The 21,577-nt window shown below is 63.2% G+C and overlaps 5 protein-coding genes across 5 annotated transcripts; all 5 read right to left on the bottom strand.

Moving 5' to 3' along the window:
• Positions 1-572: 572 nt before the first annotated feature.
• On the bottom strand, positions 573-2,012 carry LDBPK_040440 (adenylosuccinate lyase, putative; the record flags this gene model as incomplete). Its single annotated transcript, XM_003858059.1, has 1 exon — positions 573-2,012. One exon carries the CDS (start codon positions 2,010-2,012, stop codon positions 573-575), a length of 1,440 nt encoding a protein of 479 aa, XP_003858107.1.
• A 3,639-nt stretch (positions 2,013-5,651) lies between these two features.
• LDBPK_040450 (hypothetical protein, conserved) lies at positions 5,652-5,861 on the bottom strand (the record flags this gene model as incomplete). The annotated part of the gene is made up of 1 exon (XM_003858060.1): positions 5,652-5,861. The coding sequence occupies one exon, from the start codon at positions 5,859-5,861 to the stop codon at positions 5,652-5,654; it is 210 nt and encodes a 69-aa protein (XP_003858108.1).
• A 2,153-nt stretch (positions 5,862-8,014) lies between these two features.
• LDBPK_040470 (ADP-ribosylation factor, putative) lies at positions 8,015-8,587 on the bottom strand (the record flags this gene model as incomplete). Its single annotated transcript, XM_003858061.1, has 1 exon — positions 8,015-8,587. One exon carries the CDS (start codon positions 8,585-8,587, stop codon positions 8,015-8,017), a length of 573 nt encoding a protein of 190 aa, XP_003858109.1.
• A 1,694-nt stretch (positions 8,588-10,281) lies between these two features.
• On the bottom strand, positions 10,282-11,253 carry LDBPK_040480 (hypothetical protein, conserved; the record flags this gene model as incomplete). Its single annotated transcript, XM_003858062.1, has 1 exon — positions 10,282-11,253. One exon carries the CDS (start codon positions 11,251-11,253, stop codon positions 10,282-10,284), a length of 972 nt encoding a protein of 323 aa, XP_003858110.1.
• A 939-nt stretch (positions 11,254-12,192) lies between these two features.
• LDBPK_040490 (hypothetical protein, conserved) lies at positions 12,193-21,213 on the bottom strand (the record flags this gene model as incomplete). Its single annotated transcript, XM_003858063.1, has 1 exon — positions 12,193-21,213. The coding sequence occupies one exon, from the start codon at positions 21,211-21,213 to the stop codon at positions 12,193-12,195; it is 9,021 nt and encodes a 3,006-aa protein (XP_003858111.1).
• Between the last annotated feature and the right edge of the window lie 364 nt (positions 21,214-21,577).

Here is a 21,577-nt window from a genome sequence, read left to right on the forward strand (position 1 = left end):
CCGCCCGACAAGGGAGACGCGTACGCGGCGCGCCTATCACGACTCCCACTACTGAAACGAACGAAAAACCTCGAAAAACATGTAGCCTTGGCACGACATGCGTGCGGCAAGGAAACTAAGAGCGGACAGCAGACGTTCGAGTAGGACCGCCGCCGCCGCCGCTGCTGCTGCTATATGCATGTGTGCCTTACTCAGCGGGAGGGAGGAGTGTGTATGTGTGTGTGTGTGTGCGTGCGCCAGGGGTGGTGAGTGGTGCAGAAGGTGGATTGAGGGGAGATGGTCAAACCTCGCCGCTGTTTCTCTCTCCGCAGCACGCTAGTAACGCTACAACTGCTGCTGCTGAGGGAGACGGCAACGACAGTTCTTATTCACCTCGGCTCAGAGACGACTCCCCCCTCTACTCCCTGCCAGAGAGAAGAGGGTCGTCGCGCTCACCCATAATGCAACCCGCTTCGCCGCTGACGTGTACAACAGGCAGCGACAGCACCACGTCTATTCCTCCTCCGCGCGTACGAGGCGCTTCGGTTCACCACTGGACTCCCGAGGCTGTTGCGCTTCCTTTTCTCGTTCTCTCAGGGATGCGCCGTGTAGCCCACGTACGTGAAAGGCGTGATGGCGAGCAGCTCCTGCCGCACCTCCTCTGTGATGCCCTCGAGCTGCTGGACGAAGCGGTGCACCGTCTCCTCCGTAACATGCGCGTTGCCGCGCGTCAGGTCCTTGAGTGCCTCGTACGGCTTCGGGTAGCCCTCCCGGCGCAGCACGGTCTGGATGCCCTCCGCGACCACAGCCCAGTTGCCCTCTAGGTCCGAGGCGATGACGTCCTTGTTGAGAAGGAGCTTGTCGATGCCGCGGCGCAGGGAGGCAAACGCGATGAGGGCGTGGCTAAGCGGAACTCCGAGGTTGCGCAGCACCGTGCTGTCTGTGAGGTCGCGCTGCAGACGGGAGATGGGCAACTTCGCTGAAAGGAAGCCGAGGACGGCGTTGCTCATGCCCAGGTTGCCCTCAGCGTTCTCGAAGTCGATCGGGTTCACCTTATGCGGCATCGCGCTGCTGCCGACCTCGCCCGCCCTCACCTTCTGATCAAAGTAGCCGAGTGAGATGTACTGCCACACGTCCTTGGCCAGGTCCATCAAGATCGTGTGCAGCCGCGCGCACGCATCGCAGATGGCGGCGAGATTGTCGTAGTGCTCGATCTGAGTTGTGTAGCGCTGACGGCGGAGGCCAAGGTACTTGCTCAGGAAGAGCTCCCCAAAGTCCAGCCAGTTCACGCCAGGGTACGCACAGAGGTGCGCGTTGAAGTTGCCGGTAGCGCCGCCGAACTTGCCTGTGTTTGGGATGCTCAGCAGCATCGTCCGCTGCTCTTCCAGCCGCTCAATCCATACCATGAACTCTTTCGCCAGGTTCGTCGGGCTCGCCGGTTGGCCGTGCGTCCGCGCCAGCATCGGGACATCCCATTCAGGCAGCTTGCTCTTGAGAAGCGCGATCAGCTGATCCAGCGTTGGAATGTAGTGGTGGTGCAGAGCGTCGCGCAGGAGCATCGGAATCGAGGTGTTGTTGATGTCCTGCGACGTTAGCCCAAAGTGGATGAACTCCTTTTCGGCCTCGAGGCCGCAGGCGGACATCTTGTCCTTCAGGTAGTACTCGACGGCCTTGATGTCGTGGTTCGTGACCGCCTCAATGCCCTTTATTATTTTTGCATCGTCGACTGCGAAGTTCTCGAAAGTGGTCGCCCGCAGCTCCCCCAGCTGCGCATCGGTGACGCCGCGAAGCTGCGTGATCGCCGGCACCTCCTTGCACAGCGCTTCGAAGTACAGCACCTCCACCTGCACGCGATACTTGAATAACGCGTACTCGGAGAAGTAGGCGCGCAGCGGGGTCGTGTCACGCTTGTAGCGACCATCGAGGGGAGAGAGCGAGTAGAGGGGGCTGTCTTGACTGATCTCCGCAGGGGCTTTGTGTGCCGTCGTGGTCACGGCCGGCGCCGCCGCCTCTTCTGCCGAAGGCAGTGACATTGTTCTGCGTGCTCGACTATTCCAAAAAAACAAAAAAATTGATCCTGCACGGAGCAGGAAAGAGAAGGAAGGAGGAGGGAGAGAGGGCGAGGAGATGATGATGATGCTTGCGTGAGTACACGCATGAGCTCTGCAAGGGAGAGCGCGGGACGGGAGGGTGCTTAATGGGCTGCGGAACAAGCAGTAGGAATCCTTACATCCATCCACGTGCTCACAAAGCCGTGTGGCTCCTCCCTCCCAACGGCGATTACGGTGCCTTAGGGGTCTTTCCGCGTATGACGGCCGTGCGCCGACTCGGTCGGCTGAGCGCGCGGCCCCCCTGCCCCTCACACTCTGCCCTCCCACCCCTCCGCCTCGCAGGTCGCCTCGGGGCCACCCACCGATGGACAGCGGGGGCCCGAGGGAGACACACACGACCCGCGCGGGCGCCCTGCCCAGCACATGGGTGGCACAGACGCGCGCACTGTCGCGGCAAGCGTTAGCGCAGCGCCATCTAGGACTTGACCCTGCCGTGGTGAAGGGTGATGCGGCAATGGGGGAATGGTGGCAGGGATGGGGGGGAGGGGCTCTGCCCGGCTTCCTCCCACGCACTCACGGAGTGGGGGGGTGGGGGCGCACCGGAACTTGGAATAGCACGCGCTGAGAAGGGTGTTCTCCCCTCGGCGGCAGAGCAGAAAGGCGGTGGGTGACAGAAGAGAGGCGCAGCGTATCTGGGTGGAAAGGATCGCGTGCTCGAGAAAGCGAGGGAGGGGAGGCGCGGGAGCCACACGCGGAAAGGCGCGTGCGAAGCCTTCTCCCACCTGCCTTCACGACGCTCTGTCACTCAATGTATAGACCGTCCGTGCCCTCGACAAAGACATCTGCAGGCCGCACGCTCGCGCGCCACAGGAGCCCGTCGCGAGCTTGGTCGCAGAAGTCTGGCGGCTCACAGTGCGGGGTGGTGGAACCCTGCAGGAGGCTCTCTCGCGGGCGTGAAAGCAGCGTGCGCACCACCGTCGCATCAACGCCGCTCCAGTGCACGAGGGGGCCTCTATTGTCGTCGTCGTCGTTGCCCCTGCCGTCCTCCTCGTCATATTGCTGATGCCGTTGTGCAGGAGACGGCCTGGCAAACGAGGCGCGGCGCCGCAGTAGCAACGGGAGAACCCGCTTGTGTGCCGATGAAGCCGTCGGCGGCACCTGCACGGCCAACGCGCCAGCTTCGGATGGCGCCATCTGGCAACGCCGTACCCGCGCCCACCATGACTCCTGCCGGCTCAGCAGCGTCCGCACGTACGAGGCCAAGGTCACCGTGGCCGTCGCCGCCGGGGAGTGGACGGTGACCGTCACCGACTTGGTAGTCGGAGTCGTCGTCTCTTGCCGTGAGACTGCCTTTCGATCACGCTCCGCGCCGCTGGATGGTGTGGCGAGGGCGTCTAGCGCGGACCACAGCCGCAGCGACGGCAGCGTCGACGCCGCACTCTTGTTCACGCGCTGCGCGACAGTAGTGGAGGGCACGATGTTGCATGCGAGCTGCAGCCCGCCTGCGCGCCCGACATCAGTCGATGCACGGCGCGTACCGTACAGCGCATCGGAGGACAGTGGTGTCACCCATTGGTAGCCGTTTTCCACGGAGAGAGATCGAATTTCGCGAAGTGGGTACGCGCGGGTGCCGGGGTGCACGGTGGCGGGCCAGCTGTGCCCCGTCGCCACGCTCAGCAACAGCCCCCATGTGATGGGGTAGGCATAAAGCCGCCGACCATCCGGCTCGACGCACCAGGGCTGGAAGGTGGTGTTGAAGGACCAGAAACACAAACCATCCTCGCGGAGGCGGTGGGCGACGTTGAGCGTGCACGAGGTCGTCGCGGTGGTCGAGCTCGTGATCTGCGGGTGAGACGTGTTGAGATGAACTTCCTCTGCAAGAAGGTGCGGAATGGTGGGCGTGGGCACGGGCGAGGCGGCGAAAAACTGCCGGAACACGTTCGCCAGCACCGGCGCGGCGCTATTGTGCATGCGGATGGCGCCCACCACGTACCAGTCTACCTGAAGCAAGGGCGGAGGCGGCGTGGACGCGGGGTTTGCCGGCGGCGCCACCGCACACCACAAGCGCGCCAGCGTGTCCTTCAGCACCATGACGGCAGCTGTACAGGAGGCCGTGTCGTCGCTGTCTTCATGGCTTCCTCGAACGCTGGCGGCGGTCACGCACGTCGCGTAGTGTTGGTGCACCGCGTGAAGGACGGCGGGCACGGCGCTTTCCCACACGAGCTGGCGCAGCATCTCCGCGACACCCTCCTCACGGTCGAGGTGAGCCATGGCAGCAGAAGCGGTGCGTCCACACGCACTCAAAAAACGACTCGCGCCTGCGACGGTGCCCGTTGCTTGCGGAGAGACATCAACAACAGCTGTCGCAGCTGCAGCAGAGCGGGCTATCAGCGACTGCCACCCTTCATGCAGTGCCACTCGACACGCGACCAACGCGCACGACGTTGCGTCGGGGCTGAAAAGCAGCGGTGCCTCGCTGAGAGCTGCTGTGTCCGGTGCTGCAGGTTGCAGCGTGCGTTCCTCGGCTACGCAGCAGTTCCTGGTCTCCGTCATGGACGCCGGTTGGAGGCCTGTAGAGAACCATGTAGCCGCGGCGGCACCGTCAGATGAGGAGACGGTGGTGGTGACGACCACGGCGGCCTCGCCTTGTAACACCACCTGCACCATCTCCTGCACCGACGACGGCGACGGGGGCGCAGACTTGTCACTCGCGGCCACCAATTCTGCCCTCCCGATCGACTCTGGCGTGAGCGACACGTTCACCATCCGGCGCGCGTTGTCCAAGGCCGGGTTGTGCAGCACGGCGGATGTGTTGCGATGAAGCTGCGGCGGGAACCGAGCAAGGCTGTCATACGGTAACGGCGCCGGCTGCATCCGGCAGTCCTTCGCGCTGTGCACAGCGGCTTGCTCGTGCGTTGTTGCGTGTGAGGCTGTGCTGACAGACGCGTTCTTGTACAGGAGAGACGTAGGTGGCATGCCAGGTGTGCAGTGGGCATTGCTGAGGGAAAGCGAGTCGTCAGCACAGGGCTCGTCGCGTGCCGCATCCACCCCCTCGCTCGCGGGTGATGGTGAGCAGCCACATGCATGGGTGCGTCCTCGGTGAAGGTGCACGTACGCTCGAGGCGTGTGCAGAAACAGCGACGGGAACGGGTACGGCCGTTCCACTGTCGGCGCGCCACCGCTGATACCGACGTTCACTTGATTGCGCTTGCCATTTTCCGTCGACCTCATGGCGGTCGTGGCCGTGTCGCACACGCGCGTCAACGCGTAGCGCATGAGCACCGCCTCGACGACGCCCACCACCGCATCGAGGAAGAGGGTGTCGATGCCCGCACTGCTTTCGCTCTCTGTGTGGACGGTGCTGCTGCTCGCAGAGGCCGTTGTCTTGCAAGACACCTGCCGCCCTTCGGAGAGCTCGCACAGAGCACGCGCCTCCTCCGCGGAGACGTTGGAGAAGGGCATGATGGCAGGCTTGCACGCATACACAGAGTGTGAAGGATCGAGCTTGAGATGAGGGGTGCGGGGGGGGGGACGCAACGTCGATAATGGCGATGTTGGAGTACGCGCGGCGTGCATGTCCCGGCGAGAGCCCTTTCCACGGATGCTCGACATGGAAGAGCGTCACCATGACGGGTTGCAGAAGTAGCAGAAAGGAGAGAGAAGGGTGTAGCAGTGCGCATCCATGCTGAGTGAGAGGTGAGGGATGGTGGTGAAAGGGCGGCAGGTAAACGGAGCCGTTTCGCAAACACACACACACACCAGCTCCTCAAGCAGCTGCTGAGCCTCGATGCGGCTGAAGTATCGGTCGGGCAACCTCCCACCGCACCCCATCGCAGCATCAAAATGGAAAGAAGAGGCGGGTGGGTGGGTGGGTGGGGGGGGGAAGTTGGAGGTGATGATGGGGTTCTACGCGTTGGGCACACACACACACACACACATACATACACAGAGAAAGAGAAGGATGGACGTGTGCGTTTACGCGCGTCCCGCCTTTCTTCCTTCCTTCGCCCAACTTCCATGTCGGCCGTCATGAACGATCATCTCCTCTTCCTCCTCCCCCTCCCTTTCCATCCGCATCATCATCCTCGTTAGCATCGGGTCGCCAATGCAGCGGCGGGATGCTCTCGCGTCTGGTGTTGTTTCTTTTCATGGCGGTGTACCGTTGAAAGAAGAAACGAGGAAACCAAAAAAAAAAACAAAGAAAACGTGTAAGAGAGAAGCCCCCACACACGCACGCGCAGGCATCGATACGCGTGTACGCGGAGGGTGGTGGGACGAAAAGCACTCCAGTATGCATGCATGTATGCACACTATCCAGCGAACTCTCCATCACGCTCTCGTATGCGTGCCGTGTGCCCGAGAGACACACACCCACGCCACACCGTCGCTGCCCGAAATGCACCAACGAACAGCAGCCAGACTTCGCGGCGGTCCGATGGACTTGACTGATGGAGACGGCGAAGGGGAGGGGCGGAAGAAGGAGCGCAGGCGACCCGCTCAGAGATGAGGCAACGATACGAGTGGAGGTGAGGTGGAGAGAATGGGCAGCACACGCGCGGCAGCGGGCCAATGTAGGGTATGCGCCTGCGAGAGCTGAGCTCACCGACATCGGCATATTCTACATGCAGACAGCCACATGAACGTGTGCTGTGCCTCGACTACCTCATCGCCCAAACTCCCTTCCCCCTTCCCCCACCTGGCACCGTCTACTCGTCCAAAAGACACGGTGCCCAAGCACATGCAGAGTACCACTGTCCTCTTCCTTCCCCCGACCACGTATTCTCTCATCATTGTAATGACCGCCTAGCGGCGGCGGCGGCGGATCATCTTCTTCTTCTTTTTGGCCTGGAAGATGATACCGTCGTGGACTTTCTCGAACCACTTCATCGCCTCCTCCTTGGTGACGTGGTGGGAGTGGCCGACGCGGCTGCACTTGCGCTTGCGGTGCGCCACTCGCTCGCCACGGCGACCGAGGACGACGTAGAAGTCCATGCCGTAGATACCGGTGGAGGGGTCGTACTTGATGCCGAGATCAATGTGCTCGTCGATGCCGAAGCCGAAGGAGCCGGTGTCGGAGAAGTTGTAGCTCTTCAGCTCAAACTCCTTCACCTTGAGGCCCTTCTCCAGCAGCTCCTCGGCCTTCTTGCCGCGGACGGTGCAGTGCACGGCGATCTTCTCGTTACGACGGATGCCGAACGTGCGCACGGTCAGGCGAGCACGGGAGAGCACCGGGGTCTGCTCGCACAGTTGCTCGAGCACCTTCGAGGCACGCGTCAGGCGATCACCGCTCTCACCGACGCAGATGTTGATGCAGAGCTTCTTCACGACGATCTCCCGCATGGGGTTCGCAGCCTTGCTCTCGGCGACCATCGTTTCCAGGCGGTGGGTGGGGGTATTACGGCAGAAACAAGAATTTAGACGGTTTCGACTTCTCTGAGTTGTGCGTCGTGTGTTTGTGTGTTCGTTGAAGTGGGGGATGGTGGAAGGGCGTGAGTAGGTGCCACGCAGCGGGTCCACGCACGTAAAGCGAAGAGGTGTGGAGTAGAGTGGTGGAGGGTGGGAGAAGCGTTGGCGCGTGTGTGTGAGAGGGAGAGAAGGGAGAAAGAGCGAGGCAAGGCGGTTTAGGGCGGAGGTGTGTGTGCGCGCCATTCTGTGAGAGGAGGCATGGACGCACGCACCCTCGCACAGACACATGGACAGGGAAGCGAATAGGCGCACAGCGGTAGAGGGAGGGAGAATGAGGCCTTCGCCTCCTCTCCCAAACAAGAACGCAGCCGCAATATCAGAAACGAGGCAGTCGTGCAGGCGGAGGCGGCCATGACGCCATCCGCGGGGGCGTGGCACTGGCAAGAGAAAGAGGGTGATCATGGCAGCAAGTGGGGAAGAGAAGCTCGAATACGCGCACACTGTCAGACATGCCGGCTCACGGGGAGCTCTCGCGCGTTATACTTTTCACTCCAAGTGCACGGACTCTCCGCCTCGCGCTAGACATTGTCCGGGAGGTGAGAGCACATCCAGTCGAGCCCTTCGTATAAGCCGTCACCTGTATGAGCACAGCATCCTTGCACGTACCACTTGTGACCGGCCAGGTAGCGTCCCAGCCCGTTGTCGGAGAGGTCACGAAAGCCTAACCCTTCTACGAGCTCCGCAGGCGTCAGCCGATGCGGCAGGTCTTGCTTGTTGCACAGCACCAGTAATGCTGCGCCGGCCAGCAGCGGGTCTGACAAGAGCGTCCGCAGCTCTTCACGCACCTCGCCGACACGCGCGCGATCATTGCTGTCGACGACGAAGATAACGGCGTTGGCACCTTCGTAGTACATCTTCCACAGCGCGCGTAGCCGCTTCTGCCCACCGACGTCCCACAGGTGAAACGTCACGTTGCGGTAGTCCACCGTCTCGACGTGGAAGCCGATCGTCGGCACCGTCTCGCGCGAGGCGCCGAGCTTCAGTTTGTCTAAAATTGTTGTCTTGCCGGCTGCATCGAGGCCGACCATGACGATGCTGGCCTTTTTGTTGCTGAAGAGGCCCTCGAACCAGCTGGAAAAGACGTTGCCCATCGTTGCTCGGGGGGGGGGGAGGGGAGTGGAGGGGCACAAGCGAAGACACACGCACGCACACGCACACCCGCAGGCCAAAGACGGAGACGGAAGTGAGGCAGGAGAGAAATCCAAGAAGACAAGCAGTGACAGTCGCGCGTACGCAGGCGCACAGGGAGGGGCGAGCGCGACGGAGAAAACAAGAATCAAGAGTGAAAGACCCACCCACCCACCCACCCACCCTCCCTCCCACCCACGCACACGCACACACACACACACACACACTGCACACGCCACAGAGGGAGAAGGAGAGGGGTGGGGGCGAGGAAAACGTCGAGGAAGCAAGCGAACAGAGATTGTTTAGATCGGAGAACACAAACCCGCCGAGACTGACACGTGCACGCACACGCAGGTCTTGTGGGAGAGGGGGGGGAGAGACGGGCGACACCGGCGGATATCCAGCTAAGAGAGCAGCCACTACAACCAAAGAAGAACAAGCGAAAGGTAAAAGAGGCGTGTGTGAGAGAGTCACGCACCGGCGCACGCACGCGCGATGGTGCCAGCGGCCACAGAAGTAACGTGTGGCGAAGAGAAAGAGAGCGAGAGCGAGCGAAAGACAGGGCGCTGCGACGGTGAAGCTGAGGTGTGTGTGGAAGGGAGAACTGCCGGAGAAGGAGAGGAGGCCTGGTCGCTGTTATGTTTCGTTGAGTTTGCGCGGCTCGAGCGCGTGCTGAGTCGCGGGTAGATGCGTGCGAAAACCCGACACGCAAAGCCGAAGCAAAACGAAGAAGAGCGCGTCGGTGCACGAGCAGGCGCACCGGTATACAACAGATTCGCGCGCACTCGTGTCGTGGCGACTCTGTGCCAAACAACACACGCGCACACGCACACCATGCACGGCAAGAGCGAGGGGGGGGGGAGAGGAGGGATGAGGCTACGCGTCTTTGCTGTAGCGGCATGAGATCGCAGGAGGCATGAGGAGGGATTGGCTTGTGTGTGTGTGTGTATGTGGCTAGAGACTGAAGATGGTGTCGAGGAGACTCTCTAACACATACGCTTCCGTACACAAGCGCCAAGAAAGGCAGAGGACGACGAGGGGAGAGGGACGGCGTTCATCAATGGCGGTTCACACGTACACACACACACACACACACACACACACGGCCACGCCCAAACTTGGAGAGGGAGCGTGAGGAGAGAGATACCTGCAGGCCGGGCTTAGATCACTTATACGGGGACATTAATGCGTGAACAGGAGGTAATGAATCAAAAAAGGCACACACACACAGGCAGCCACACCCACGCTTCCCACAACAGCAACACAACACGACAAGAACGAAGTTCAGACACACGACCAAGTAGCTGAGCAGAGCCGCTATGGGCGGAGGCCACCGCCATCCACTCACCACCACCACCACCACCACCACAGCAGCAGCAGCATTAACGTGCAAGATATGAACTGTTTGTGTGCGTGGACACGAAGCGGTGACACGGAGCACGCAGGCACTTCGACCTGGCAAGAAACCCTTCACAAACACCGACCCCTCGCTTTCTTCGCCCTTACTGCCTCACGCATATCTGCATGCAAGCATGCTGCACTCAGACATGTGTTGTTGGTGGGTGGGGCGATCCGCACGGAACCTCGCCAACTGTTCGGCTTCTCAGCCCCTTCTCACTATCGCGCAGTGCTCATTCATCACCACGGCCTACGATTATTACCTCTTGGTGCTGTTCTTCGCGTTGCCCACGTCCTTCCGCGCTACCTTGCCGCCGCTGCTCACAACACGGGTGCCGCTCGAGCCGCCGAGCTTCCCCACCTTCTTCATCTTCGACGCGCCGCCGGCGGAGACCATCGCGCCGTTCTTCTTCCGCATTGCTTGCATGCTCGCGATCTTGTTCACCGCCGTCACGCCGCCATGACGGGGGTGATGATCGGCCTCTTCCTCTTCGTTGGCCATCGCGGCTGCCGCCGCTGCGAGCATGCGGCTGCTGGAGCCGGCCACCGACACGGACGAAGAGGCTCCGGCGGAGGCCGATGCGGCGCCCTTCAATGCCTTCGGCGCCACAGACCCCTTCTTCTTGGCACTTGTCTTCTGTTGCCCGCGTGTACGGCGCGGCGCGGCGTCTTCCATGCCAAATACGTATTCCTCCGGGCCGTCGTCAGCGTTGTCGCCGCTGTCGTTGTCGCCGTCTTCTTCGCCGGCATCCTCCTCCGCATCGGCCACCGCGGCAGACGCCTCACGCTCCTGCTGCGCCTGCCGACGCGCCAGCCGCTCCATGTCCGCCTTGGTCAGCGCGTGACCCGCCAACGGCGCGTCGGCGTCGATCGTCTCGTACATCACCGTCATCGGATGCGGCGCGTCTACGTCCGTCTTGCCGTACATGTTGGTCTTTGGCGGCGCCAACTTCAGGGGCTTTGTGTAGTCGTACTGGACGTGGTTCAGCTCAGCACGGTAGTTGTTGTTCAAGTTCTTGCGCGTGTTCGGCACACGCGAGTCCAGCACCGGGTTGAGAAAGTGGAAGCGCTTCTCCGGCTCCTGCGGCGGCACGGCACTGATGCCACCCTTGACAGTGAGCTCGAGCTTCTTGTTCAGCAGGCGAATGCGCTTCACCGTGTTCGTCGCCTCCGCCTGCGCCCGCTGGCGCCGGTGCATCTTCTTCCACTTCGAACGGCTGGACTTGGCCATGGTTGCGCTGCTGAGGGTTGCGGATGGTGGTGGTAATGGTATATTAGCGGACAGCAAGTGGCAGAGGCGATGGGAGGGGCGACTGCGGTGCTGCTGCTGCTTGTTGTACGCGTGTGCGTGTGTGTGAGCTACACCGGTGTCACTGGCAGAGGCGTGACTGAGCCGACTGTGGGGAGTTGGAGAAAAGCGGTGTGCGTGTGTGAAGGGGGGGAGAGGGGTCGCATGCGGTGAAGCACGGCAGAGAGACCCGGAGGGGTACAGAGATCGAGGGATAAGGGGAAGAGTTGACACGAGCGAGGAGAAGCCGGAAGAGCGCACACAGGAGCACCCACGTCGCTGAGCATGACGTGCTTGACGAGCTCCCATCGCATGGAGGACAGGGAGAGGAGAAGGGAGCCGATGCCCGTGCATGCCATCGCACTCCAGGGATTGAGGTGGCGCACAGACGCGCAGCGAGGGCCAGCGATCGACAACGCTTGTCCGCCTTCAAATGCACGCGGGCATCACATCTGCACACATCATGCGTGCGGTGTCTTTCCTTGCTTGACTTCTCTATGCTCAACTCTTAAGCGCATTCTTTCACACTCTTACTTATCTTGACGTGTTGCGGTGTACCCGCTGCGAGCGACGACGTGCTTCGCTGGCGTCTGTGCCGCACCTGTCTTCATGTGCCGCTCTTACGCAACGCACCTACTCGCACCTGCGCACAGTCTATCCGCAAGTGCTGCGCGACGGCGCGGCTGCAGCATTATCTCTATGTGCGCGCCACACTTGGCCGGCCTCGCCAGCAACTCCACCAGCTTCAGCCCCCACACTCCTGCGCCGCTGCCGTCTCTGGCACCCCTCCGCGACTCCTTCAGCAGCACCGCATTTGAAGGTGATCGCTTGCTGTCGTTGCTGGCGGAGGAGCAGTAAGCCATGCCGCTGTCCGCGCTGACGCTACTGAGAGGCGGCACGCCTGCCATCACCACCACCGGAGCGATGGTGTGAAGCAGGATGCTGATAACCGCCATGGGCAGACTGTTGCTGCTGCTGCTTCGGCGGCGGCTCACTTGCACTGACACCGGCATCATCACTGCTGGTGTTCACCGGCGACCCTGTCGCTACGGCGGCGGCGCTCTGATAGGTCATCATAGACGGCATCGCCACCATGTCCGGCTGCTGGTGCTGCTGGGGCATCTCACCACCACCGGCAGCAGTCCTCGTCGCGTCGGTATTGTGTGTACCGCCTACACCAAACGCAACGCTTGGATATCCCACGTACGGCGTGTACGGGAACACCTGCTGTTGCTGCTGCTGCGCGCTGGCACTCGTTGCGGTGGTGCTGGAAGTGCCGTCGCTTCGGTGACTGCTACCTCCGTCTTGATCGGCGGCGGCGGCGGTGGGGGCGACACCGACAAAGCCGCTACTGTTCCGCGTCGTGTGATACTGCTGCTGCTGTTGCCAGAGGTGCTGCTGCAGGTCGTAGTACAGGGCTGGGAAGGGGTAGCTCGAGGACGACGAGGTGCCGGCGGTAGCCACAAACCCACTGCTGGTGCTACTGATGATCGGCTGCGGTTGCTTCAGCTGTGGCGACGGAGGGTATGGCACCTGCTGCTGCTGCCGTTGCTGCTGCTGAGCAAATGCTTGATAGTAAAAGGCGGCGGCGGCCGCTGCGTGTTCTTGCTGCTGTCGGAACTGCTGCTGCTGCTGCGGGGAGACGTACACGCCCGCAGCTCGGTTCATCGGGTGCGGACTGCCGTAGGATACCTGCTGCTGTTGCGAGGCAGCGTAACCCTGGTTGCCTGCGTATGCCATGTTCGGCGAGTAGCCGTTGCACAGGCCACCTGCGCCGTGCTCACCAACGCCAGCATTGCCTTCTGCGGTGGCCTGCGCGTCATGCGGCGCCAGCTGTTGCGGGTAGTGCTGCGGCATGACTGCGTTCGCATCCCCACGGCCGCCACACTGGTCGAGACAGTCGGTGTAGTCAACGACGCTCTCGCTGCCGTAACCGCGGTCACCATAGCGCCCGCCGGCTTCGTCCTCCTCATCTTCGTCGCCCTTCACAGGCGTGAGCATGACATCGACGCGGCAACGAGGACTGTTGCCGCCGTCGACGTCGTCGTTGTTCTCAGTAGGATAGCTGTGCACCGCCATCATCCCCGCCGCCGTGGGCGTTATGGCGGCGTGACTGGAGGACCCTTCAAAGGCCTCCTCCCGTGAGTCCACATACGGCAGCTGCAGTGGCGGACGCCGGCGCGCACGAGTCCTTGCTGATACTGCGGCCGCCGCAGTGGCGCCGCATTCGCTGGCAGGACGGCTTCTACTGCCACTGCTGGCAGCGCGTATGGCCGCCGTTTCGTGTGCCGTCGCGGACCCCTTCTTCGCTGCGGTGGAGGCGATGCTGATACTGCCGCCATATTTTAAATGAGGGGCGCTGCGGTGGTCATGTTCACCGAGGCCACCCCCGCGCACGTGCGTGTCTGTGTCCATGCCACTCGCTTCACTGGGGCTTGCCTGCTGCTGCTGCTGCTGCTGGTAAGCGTGCACTGGCGAGCCAGGCGACATCATCGTGCTCTGCAAGTGAGGAAACGGCGCAGCAACGGAGTGTTGCGCCACCCCCGCGCCACCGCAGCGCTGCTGTTCGACGCTAGGGCCATTGTACACGTTCATCGGTGGCACCGGCACACCACCCGCATGCTGCTGTGGCTGCTGCGGATGCGCGCGAAGGGTCATCGGCATCATCGTTGTCGTGCTGCTTCTCATGCTCTGCGGTTGCTGCTGCTGCGCGCCATACAACTTTGTGTTGCCGTCCATCGACATCATCATCGTGTGCGGCTGCCTGGGCGCAGACTGCTGCTGCTGCTGCTGCTGCATGAGCATCATGTGATGGCTTCTCCCCGTACTCTCTTGAAAGGCAAGCATGGGGGCGCTCATGCTGTGGTGAGGGTGGCCCCCCTCGCCCGCGGCGCCGCCGTTGCTGTAGTGTTGCGTGAGCGTCGCTGCGGCGGTGCTTTCGGCACGTCGCGCGGCGGCGACGGCTTGCTTCATGAGCGCCTGATGCACTGCCTGGCAGTCCGCGTCTGCCGACATGGGTGACAGACACTGAAGGACGTACTGAAGACTGCAGCTGCCGTAGTACTGCGGCGACTGCCGCGCCGCCCCCCACTCGGCAAACCACCAGCACAGCCACTGAAAGTCGCGCATGTGTGTCATGCGCGCTGTCAAGTCGTACTCAGGGTCGAAAGGCGATGTCATGTGGAAGTGCTGACCGCGGCGGGAGCAGAGGAACGGCTTTGCCACCACCTCGGAGCGGCCGTCAATGGTGAAGCGGATGCCGCTGGTCTCGTAATCGAAGGCGCAGCCGTAGTAGTGGCAGAAGTCAAGGAACAAGTCCGACACCTCTGCCTGCCGGCGCAGGAAGTCCGCGGCGAACGCGTCGAAGGCGCTGTCTTCGCTGTCGGCGTCGCTGTGCTGCTCAGAGGCCCTCTTCGACGTCGAGGCTGCTGCTGCTGCTGCTGCTGCTGCCTCTGCTACTCGACTTGCATGGGCGCCCGCTGCGCCGGCCGTCTCTGTCTCCGCTGGCAGCGATGCTGACTGAGCAGAGCCCCGGCCGGCTTTCACAGGATCTACATTCGCTGCGCTGCCAGCGGCGGCGGAGACTAGTTCCTCCGGCGTCTCAGTACCCTCCGCTACCGCGGCTGCCGCCGCGTCGGCGCGCGTCTCCTGGTGGAGAGCCTCTGGTGTGGCCATAGCCGCTGTTGAATGCTCAGCGCTCGTGTCTTCCGCCACCTTCTCGTCACGCCCTGCTACTTCGTAGGCGCCAGGGGTATCAACGTGCGACCCCTCGCCCACCACGCGTTCGTGCGGCTGAGGTTCTACCGTCTTGAGTAGGTAGTGGTGCGGCGGTGGCGCGAGGCGGCCAGGCGCAGCGTCCACCACAGCCGCTAGTTCCTCGCCGGCACTAGGTGTGGTGGTGGTGGTGGTGCCGCCCAGGCCTGCAGTCCCGGTGAGGTTAGGAGGCTGATGCTCGCGCAACGGTGACGGGGTGCTGGTGCTGGTGCTGCTGCTCGCACCCGCTGCCGCTCCGCCGCCGGAGGCACTCTCAGCAGCGTCTGAAGAGGTGGGTCGCGTCTGTTGCGTGCGCCCTGCTCCACCTTCCTTTTCAGGGGTCGCGCCAGTCGTCGTCTGTGGCGCCAGCGCCAGCGCCACCGCCGCTGTCACGGACGCGCCTGCCGCTGTTGTCGCGGCTGCCGGGTCGCCGACAAAGCCCAGTATCGTTTGGCGAATCGCACGCAGGCGCTCCTTGTCGTCGCTGGCGTAGGCCGCCTTGATGGTCGCGCACGCTCCAGTCGCCACCGCCGTGGAGGATGACGCTCGCCCAAGAGCCGGTGCCGCCTTCTGGATGTTCCCGCTGCTGCTGTAGAGCTCGGCAACATCGTCAGAGCCTGCTGCGTCGAGCGACACACTTCGCCGTGCCCCCGTCTCCTCTACCAATTGCGCGTGACGCTGCTCCACTCGTGCAAGATACTCGCCCAGCATGTACTCCAGCAGCCCAAGAGTAAGGGGAGCGGGGCCCGCCGTCGGAGAGGTAGCACTGTTGTCCGCGGCGCCGCCGCGGCGCAGGGCTTCCTCCGCTGCGCGATCCTTCTGCGGCTGCTGGTGCTCTCCGGTATCCGCTCCTGCTTGACGGCTTTGTGCCTGCGCTGGCGACGACGCGGCGTTCCGCTCACGCAGGAGAAGGAGAATGCGTTGGCGGCATTCGTTGTAGAAGTGGAGTACCATGAGGTAGATGGCGAAAGACGTCACTCCGCCAGGCTCACTCTCGCCGGCACCGAGGCTGCGAACGCAGTACTTGAGGAACAGAATGAGCGTGCGGGCATGCGGAAACACCTCCAGCAGCGATCGTGTAAGCTGCATCGACCGCCAGTGCTCGCCACCGGCGAAGGTGATGTCCACCTTGGTGCCGGTTGCCTTGTCTGTCAGCTTGATGACCGGCACACGAGTCGCCGTGATCGACTGCACAAAGAACAGCGGGCCTTCATGAACAGGGACGTAGGTGAGATGGCCCGCGCCACGGCCACGGCCATCCGTATCACCGAGAACGATCGGGCTCCGCGTCACTGCGTCCTGGGACGCCGGCGGAGCTGCCGCGGTCTGCACCGTGGCGGCCCTCTCTCCGGATGCTGCAGCTGTGGGCGACACCGACGACGACTGAGCTGCCGCGGCCTCATCGGCGGCCACGGTTTCTGTACCCGCGTGTGCCGCTTCCGCCTCGGCTGCCGTAGCATCGCCGCCGCCACTGACAGTACGGCCTTCCGGCTCCGCGGCGCCGCCGTCTGCAAGCCTCGCCTGGCTGCTCCGGAGCTCCGCTTCATTGGCCAACTTATCTGCGTCGGCTGGTGCTGCCTTGCTTCTCGGCAGCGGCTGCGCATGTGCTGCAATGTTGTCCTCGTCGACATGCAGACCCGACGCCATGGCGGGCGGCAGGGAACGTACGCTGCCTTTTAGGTCGGCACTTCCACTCGCCGCGGCAGACTCGCGCGGGGACGACAACGAGGCAGAGTCATGCAGCCGCGTCGTGGTTGTTTGGAACGCGAGACCGCTGCTGCTACTGCTGGCACCTCCGATACTTAGACCGCTTGCTGCTGCTACCGGTGGCGCGACAGGCGGCATACCACCACCCATCGATGGCGCGAAGAGCGCCGACAGGTCTACGGAGGTGCTGAAGTTGTAGTCCTTTTCAATCTGACCGCGAAACACCTCCTCGGCCTGCTCCACGTCGCCAACGGTGCCGTAGACCTCCGTGTCCGCCGTCGCCACGTCGGGGTCGTGCAGGCGACTCGCGCTCACACTGTCCGTGTGACCCACAGCGCTCTTAGCGCAGGTCGACGTGGCACCCGCGCCCGGGACGGTGCCAGAGCCGGAGGCAAGGCGAACAAACTCGCCATCGTCGCCAACCGTGGCGCTCGAGGTCAGAAACACTTTACGGGTGTCCAGGGGGAAGGCGGTCGCGGAGAAGCACGTCGTGCTCGACTCTGTCGACAGCGACGAGGCGCTGACGCTTCGCTGAGGCGCCGTTGTCGCCGTGCCGTCTTGAGGCACACAGGGAGAGCGCCGTGAATGGCTAGACACGCGGCGATTCGGTGCGGCACGCGCCGCCTCATCCATCTCGCCGATTACCGGCATTTCCTCCGCGGCCTCGGTGGAGCTAAGGAGGAGGCTCTTCACGATACTGCCAGCGCGCGCTACACGCTTCGGCGAGAGGCCGCTCGTCCCTTCACCTTCGCTGGCATTCTCCTCAGACCGTCTGCCGGTGTCATCGTCATCGGCGTCGCTGTCGGAGTCCCGCAAGCTGGCCGCCTCACAGACTTCGCTAGCACTGCAGCGGCTCTCTCGGGCCCAGTGACGGCCTTCGTCGGGGGCTACTGCAACTCCTGCTCCAGTCGCTGCCGCCAGCGCCACCTGCTTTGCCCGCTTCTTTGCTTCCTCCATCAGCTGCCGGCGGCGGTGCTGCGCTTCGGCCTCGATGAGCTCTTGCAAGCGAAGAGCGTCGTTCTTGCTGTCTTCGTCCAACTCCAAGAGGGCCTTCGACAGCCGCTGCAGCGCCTCGAGCGGCGCGATCGGCTGGTACCCGACAGCAAGGAGGTCCACGTCACTCGACGGAAGTGCCAGACCGGTCGTGATGGAGCCGTGCACACGGATCTCTGCATTTTGGTTTAGGTGCTTGCGCAGCACGGCCTCGATAATCCAGCAGAGCTGCTCGCGGTTTGCCTCGTCCTCCGGCTTCAGCGTCAGGCACGTCGCCACAAACGTCGGCAGCACCGTGATGAAGTCGTAGTACGGGATCGGCGGCGGTTTCGCCATCGTGTGCTGCTGCTGCTGCTGCTGCTGTGGTTGTTGATGGTGGAATATGGGCTGCCGACCCGCACCACCACCGCCAACGTTGAGTGCGTTGTAGTGCATAGGCATCATCCCACCACCACTGCTGCCGATGTGGCCGGTTGCTTGCTGGTCTGGATTCGGCAGACTTCCGTACATAGAGCTCATGTAGTTGCCTGGTTGGTTCATCATCATCGCCTGCTGTTGCGTGTGACTCTGTCGGCTGCCGCTGCGACGGCTGTTGTCGAAGCCGGCAACAGTGCTACCGCTGTGGCTGTTGCTCCCACGACTGTGAGCGCAGTCACTGGGGGCGCCCTTGTGCTTCGCGTTAGCCGAGCGGCCGTGGTTGGAGCCACCCATGCTTCCCCAGTTCACGGCGGCAGAGGGCCCACCCTGCGATCGGGACGGCATGTTTGGCGAGGTGGTGGCGGAGATGTGCTCCTGCGCTGCCCCAGGGGACATGGAGGGCTGCGATTCCATGTCTTCGTGATGGGTCGTGTTCACTTGGCCACCGCCGCCGCCGTCGAGGCTCAGGCTTCCGAGCGACATGGTCTGGTGATGATGTTGATGCGGGCGCTGCGAGAACTGCCCAGAGACGGATGAGGGATGTGCCAGCGGTGGTGTGTGGTGGTCGTAGTGGTGGTGCTGCGACATGCCAGACGCCATGCTCAGCATTGTGTCGCCGGTGCACCCCGCACCCATTGCCGTGGCGTTGCTGCTTAGCGTGTCTACGCGGGGTGCCGCGAAGTTACCGGTGCCGCCAGTTGCCGTCATCGAGGGCGATGCGGATGAGTCAGCGTTCATCGTTGTCGAAACACCGACGCGGATGCTCGGCAGGTGGCCACTGTGCAGCGGCAACAACGCGGACGGGGGCGCACACCCTGTCGCTGCCGGCGCGGGAGGCGGGGACGCTGACGGCGCAAGCTGCCCAGCTGTACTCTGACTAGTCGCTGCCGCTGCTCCACGGCCTCGGTGAAGGCCGGGTACACGGTGCGGAGCAGGAGGAGGCGCTGCGCCGCCACCGCTCGCGCTCATGACTGTATTGGCGGGGTCGAACATGGTTGCCGCAGCTCCCGCCGCAGACGTGTTTGCTGCGCCGGCAGCCAGCAGAGCGTTGGCGCTGGCGCAGCTGCTGTCGGGGCTGGTGGTCGCGGCCGCGCTGCTGCGATCTACCCCGGATGTGGAGGGCCGCGCATGGGAACGGTGCTGCTGCTGTTGCTGCTGTTGTGGAGAGGCCATGTGGGAGCGGCTGTAGTAGCCACACGCTGCCATCTGCAGCTGCTGCTGTGAAAGCAGAGAGGCGGCGTAGTACTGCTGGGTAGGCGACTGATGCGGATGGCGCAGCAGCTGCTGTAGCTGGTATCCATAGCCATTCATGTAACCGGCGTTGCCACCACCACCAACGCCGCCGGCCGTCGCCATCTCAGTTGGGAGCAGCTGCACAGCAGTGTCGCTCATGCCAGGCATCGTGCTCGTCTGCCCCGCGTAGCTCTTCGACGGCAGCGCGCCTGCAAAGGAAACCGGCATCACACTACTAAGGCCGTTCGCCATCATCTGCGGCCCACCGTTCCCACTGCTGCCAACTACCTCTGCGTCACCGGCCACGCCGACTGCACCCTCGCCCTCCACAGTTGCTGAGACCGCCGCAGACGTCGCGAACGAGGGGTGCCAGCCAGGACGGCGACTCACACTACTCGTGTTCGGCGCCGCTGCTGCTTTCGTTGGGGCCGACCCCGTGCGCGCCGGCGATGAGTGTGCACCTAAACCAATTCTGGCTGACGCCCTGTCACTGGTTGCAGCCATCGAGGTGCCTTTCGGGTGTGCGACCACGACTTCACGGCGCTCCGCCGCCACTTCGACCTCCACCTCGGTGTCAGGCTGTCGGTTCGCCTCAGCCTCAGCCTCAGCCTCAGCCTCAGCCTCAGCCTCAGCTGCTGCTGCTGCTGCGGCCGCTGCTGCTGCCATAGCACGCACTTTTTGCTTGCGCTTCGCCGAGCGGGAGGGCTTCGGCAGCGGTTCTGTTGGTTCTGGCCGCTCCGCGGCGCCAGGCTCTCTGGGCGTTGCCGTAACAGATGAATGAACCGCCGGTGACTTTCCCGCCGGTCCATGCTGGTCGTCCTCGCACGTGGCGGGCGGTGGAAGGGTCGCCACAGGGGACGCGCCTGACGCTTCTGCAGCAACAGTCGCTGGCATGGATACGGTGGATGACGGTGCAGCTGATATCGAGCTGCCGCCGCGTTGCGGGGCGACAGACAACAAAGAGTTCGCCTTGCTCACCGGAAACCACCACGAGGCGTCCGTAGACTTCGACGCCGCTGCACTCACGCTCGGACGCAGCGGCGGTGGCGATGACGAGGACGACGCAGTCGGCCCTGCCGCTGCCCCTGCAACGGCGGCTGCGCTGTCTAAAGGTGTGGGGGGCGCACCGGACACCGTTGTGCCCGCATCCGTTGTGGTCGCGGCGTTGCCAGAGCCGCTACCATCACCGGCGCTCCAACGCTGCTTCGACGAGTCCTCACGCGCGTGCGGTGGTCGATACAGCTTGCCGGACGATGCTGCGATGGCTGTCAGGGACGCGGACAGCGGCGCACAGGCCGCAGACAGCGAGGAGGCCGTACTGGCACCACCAACACCGCCGCCGGCGCGTCCTTGGACGCTGTCGGCATCAGCCAATGGATGACGTCGTGTGTGCTGTGCTTTCGACGAATGTGAAGCGCAGGCAGCTGCAGCCGCGGAGGTCGTCGTTGCCGTCGTCAATGTGGCGGCCTTCGGCGTGCGTGGTGACGGCGGGGAAGGCTTCCGTCGGTCCAATAGCGAAGTGCCCACCTCAAGAGCGGGCACCGACTTGGCGGGCTTGTTGCTCGCTGACAAGTTCAGCGTCGACGATGCAGGGGAGAGGACGCTGCTCCTCAGTGCCGCGAAGCGGCTGCACACGGGCACCGCCCGCGGCGCTGCCGTAGCATCCGTCGGCGCGGGGTAGACCACATGCGGCTCCGATACGGGCGAAGGCGCTCCTGCTGCCGTTGCGGGCGAGGGTAACGTGGACCAAGATGTCGCTGACGTCTGCGGTGACGGAGGCGAGGACCTACTAGAGTTCATTAGTTGTGCGGGCGACACAGGCGAGGAAGACGGAGGACCCCTTTGGGTGTTACGGAAAATGGGACAACAACCAACAACAACTATGGCCAAACTAGCGAACACACGGAGGGGAGGAGAGGTGAGAGGAGGGCCGGGGCGGCAAGGCTCAGCCCTGCGTGCCTAACAGACAAGAAAACAACTGAGTCCCAATACGCGTCTATACATGTGTGCGTGTATATTGGAATGCGCACTCAGCGTCACGAGAGTCGACAGCGTCGCCGCCACCACCACGCGGACACACCCACACCTAAACACACGCAGACAGAACACCAGCGCACCCACGTGCACTTGACAGCGACAACGACAAAAGAAGATACACACCCAC

Source organism: Leishmania donovani, chromosome 4, assembly GCF_000227135.1.
Source record: "Leishmania donovani BPK282A1 complete genome, chromosome 4".
Classification (NCBI taxonomy): Eukaryota; Euglenozoa; class Kinetoplastea; order Trypanosomatida; family Trypanosomatidae; genus Leishmania; species Leishmania donovani.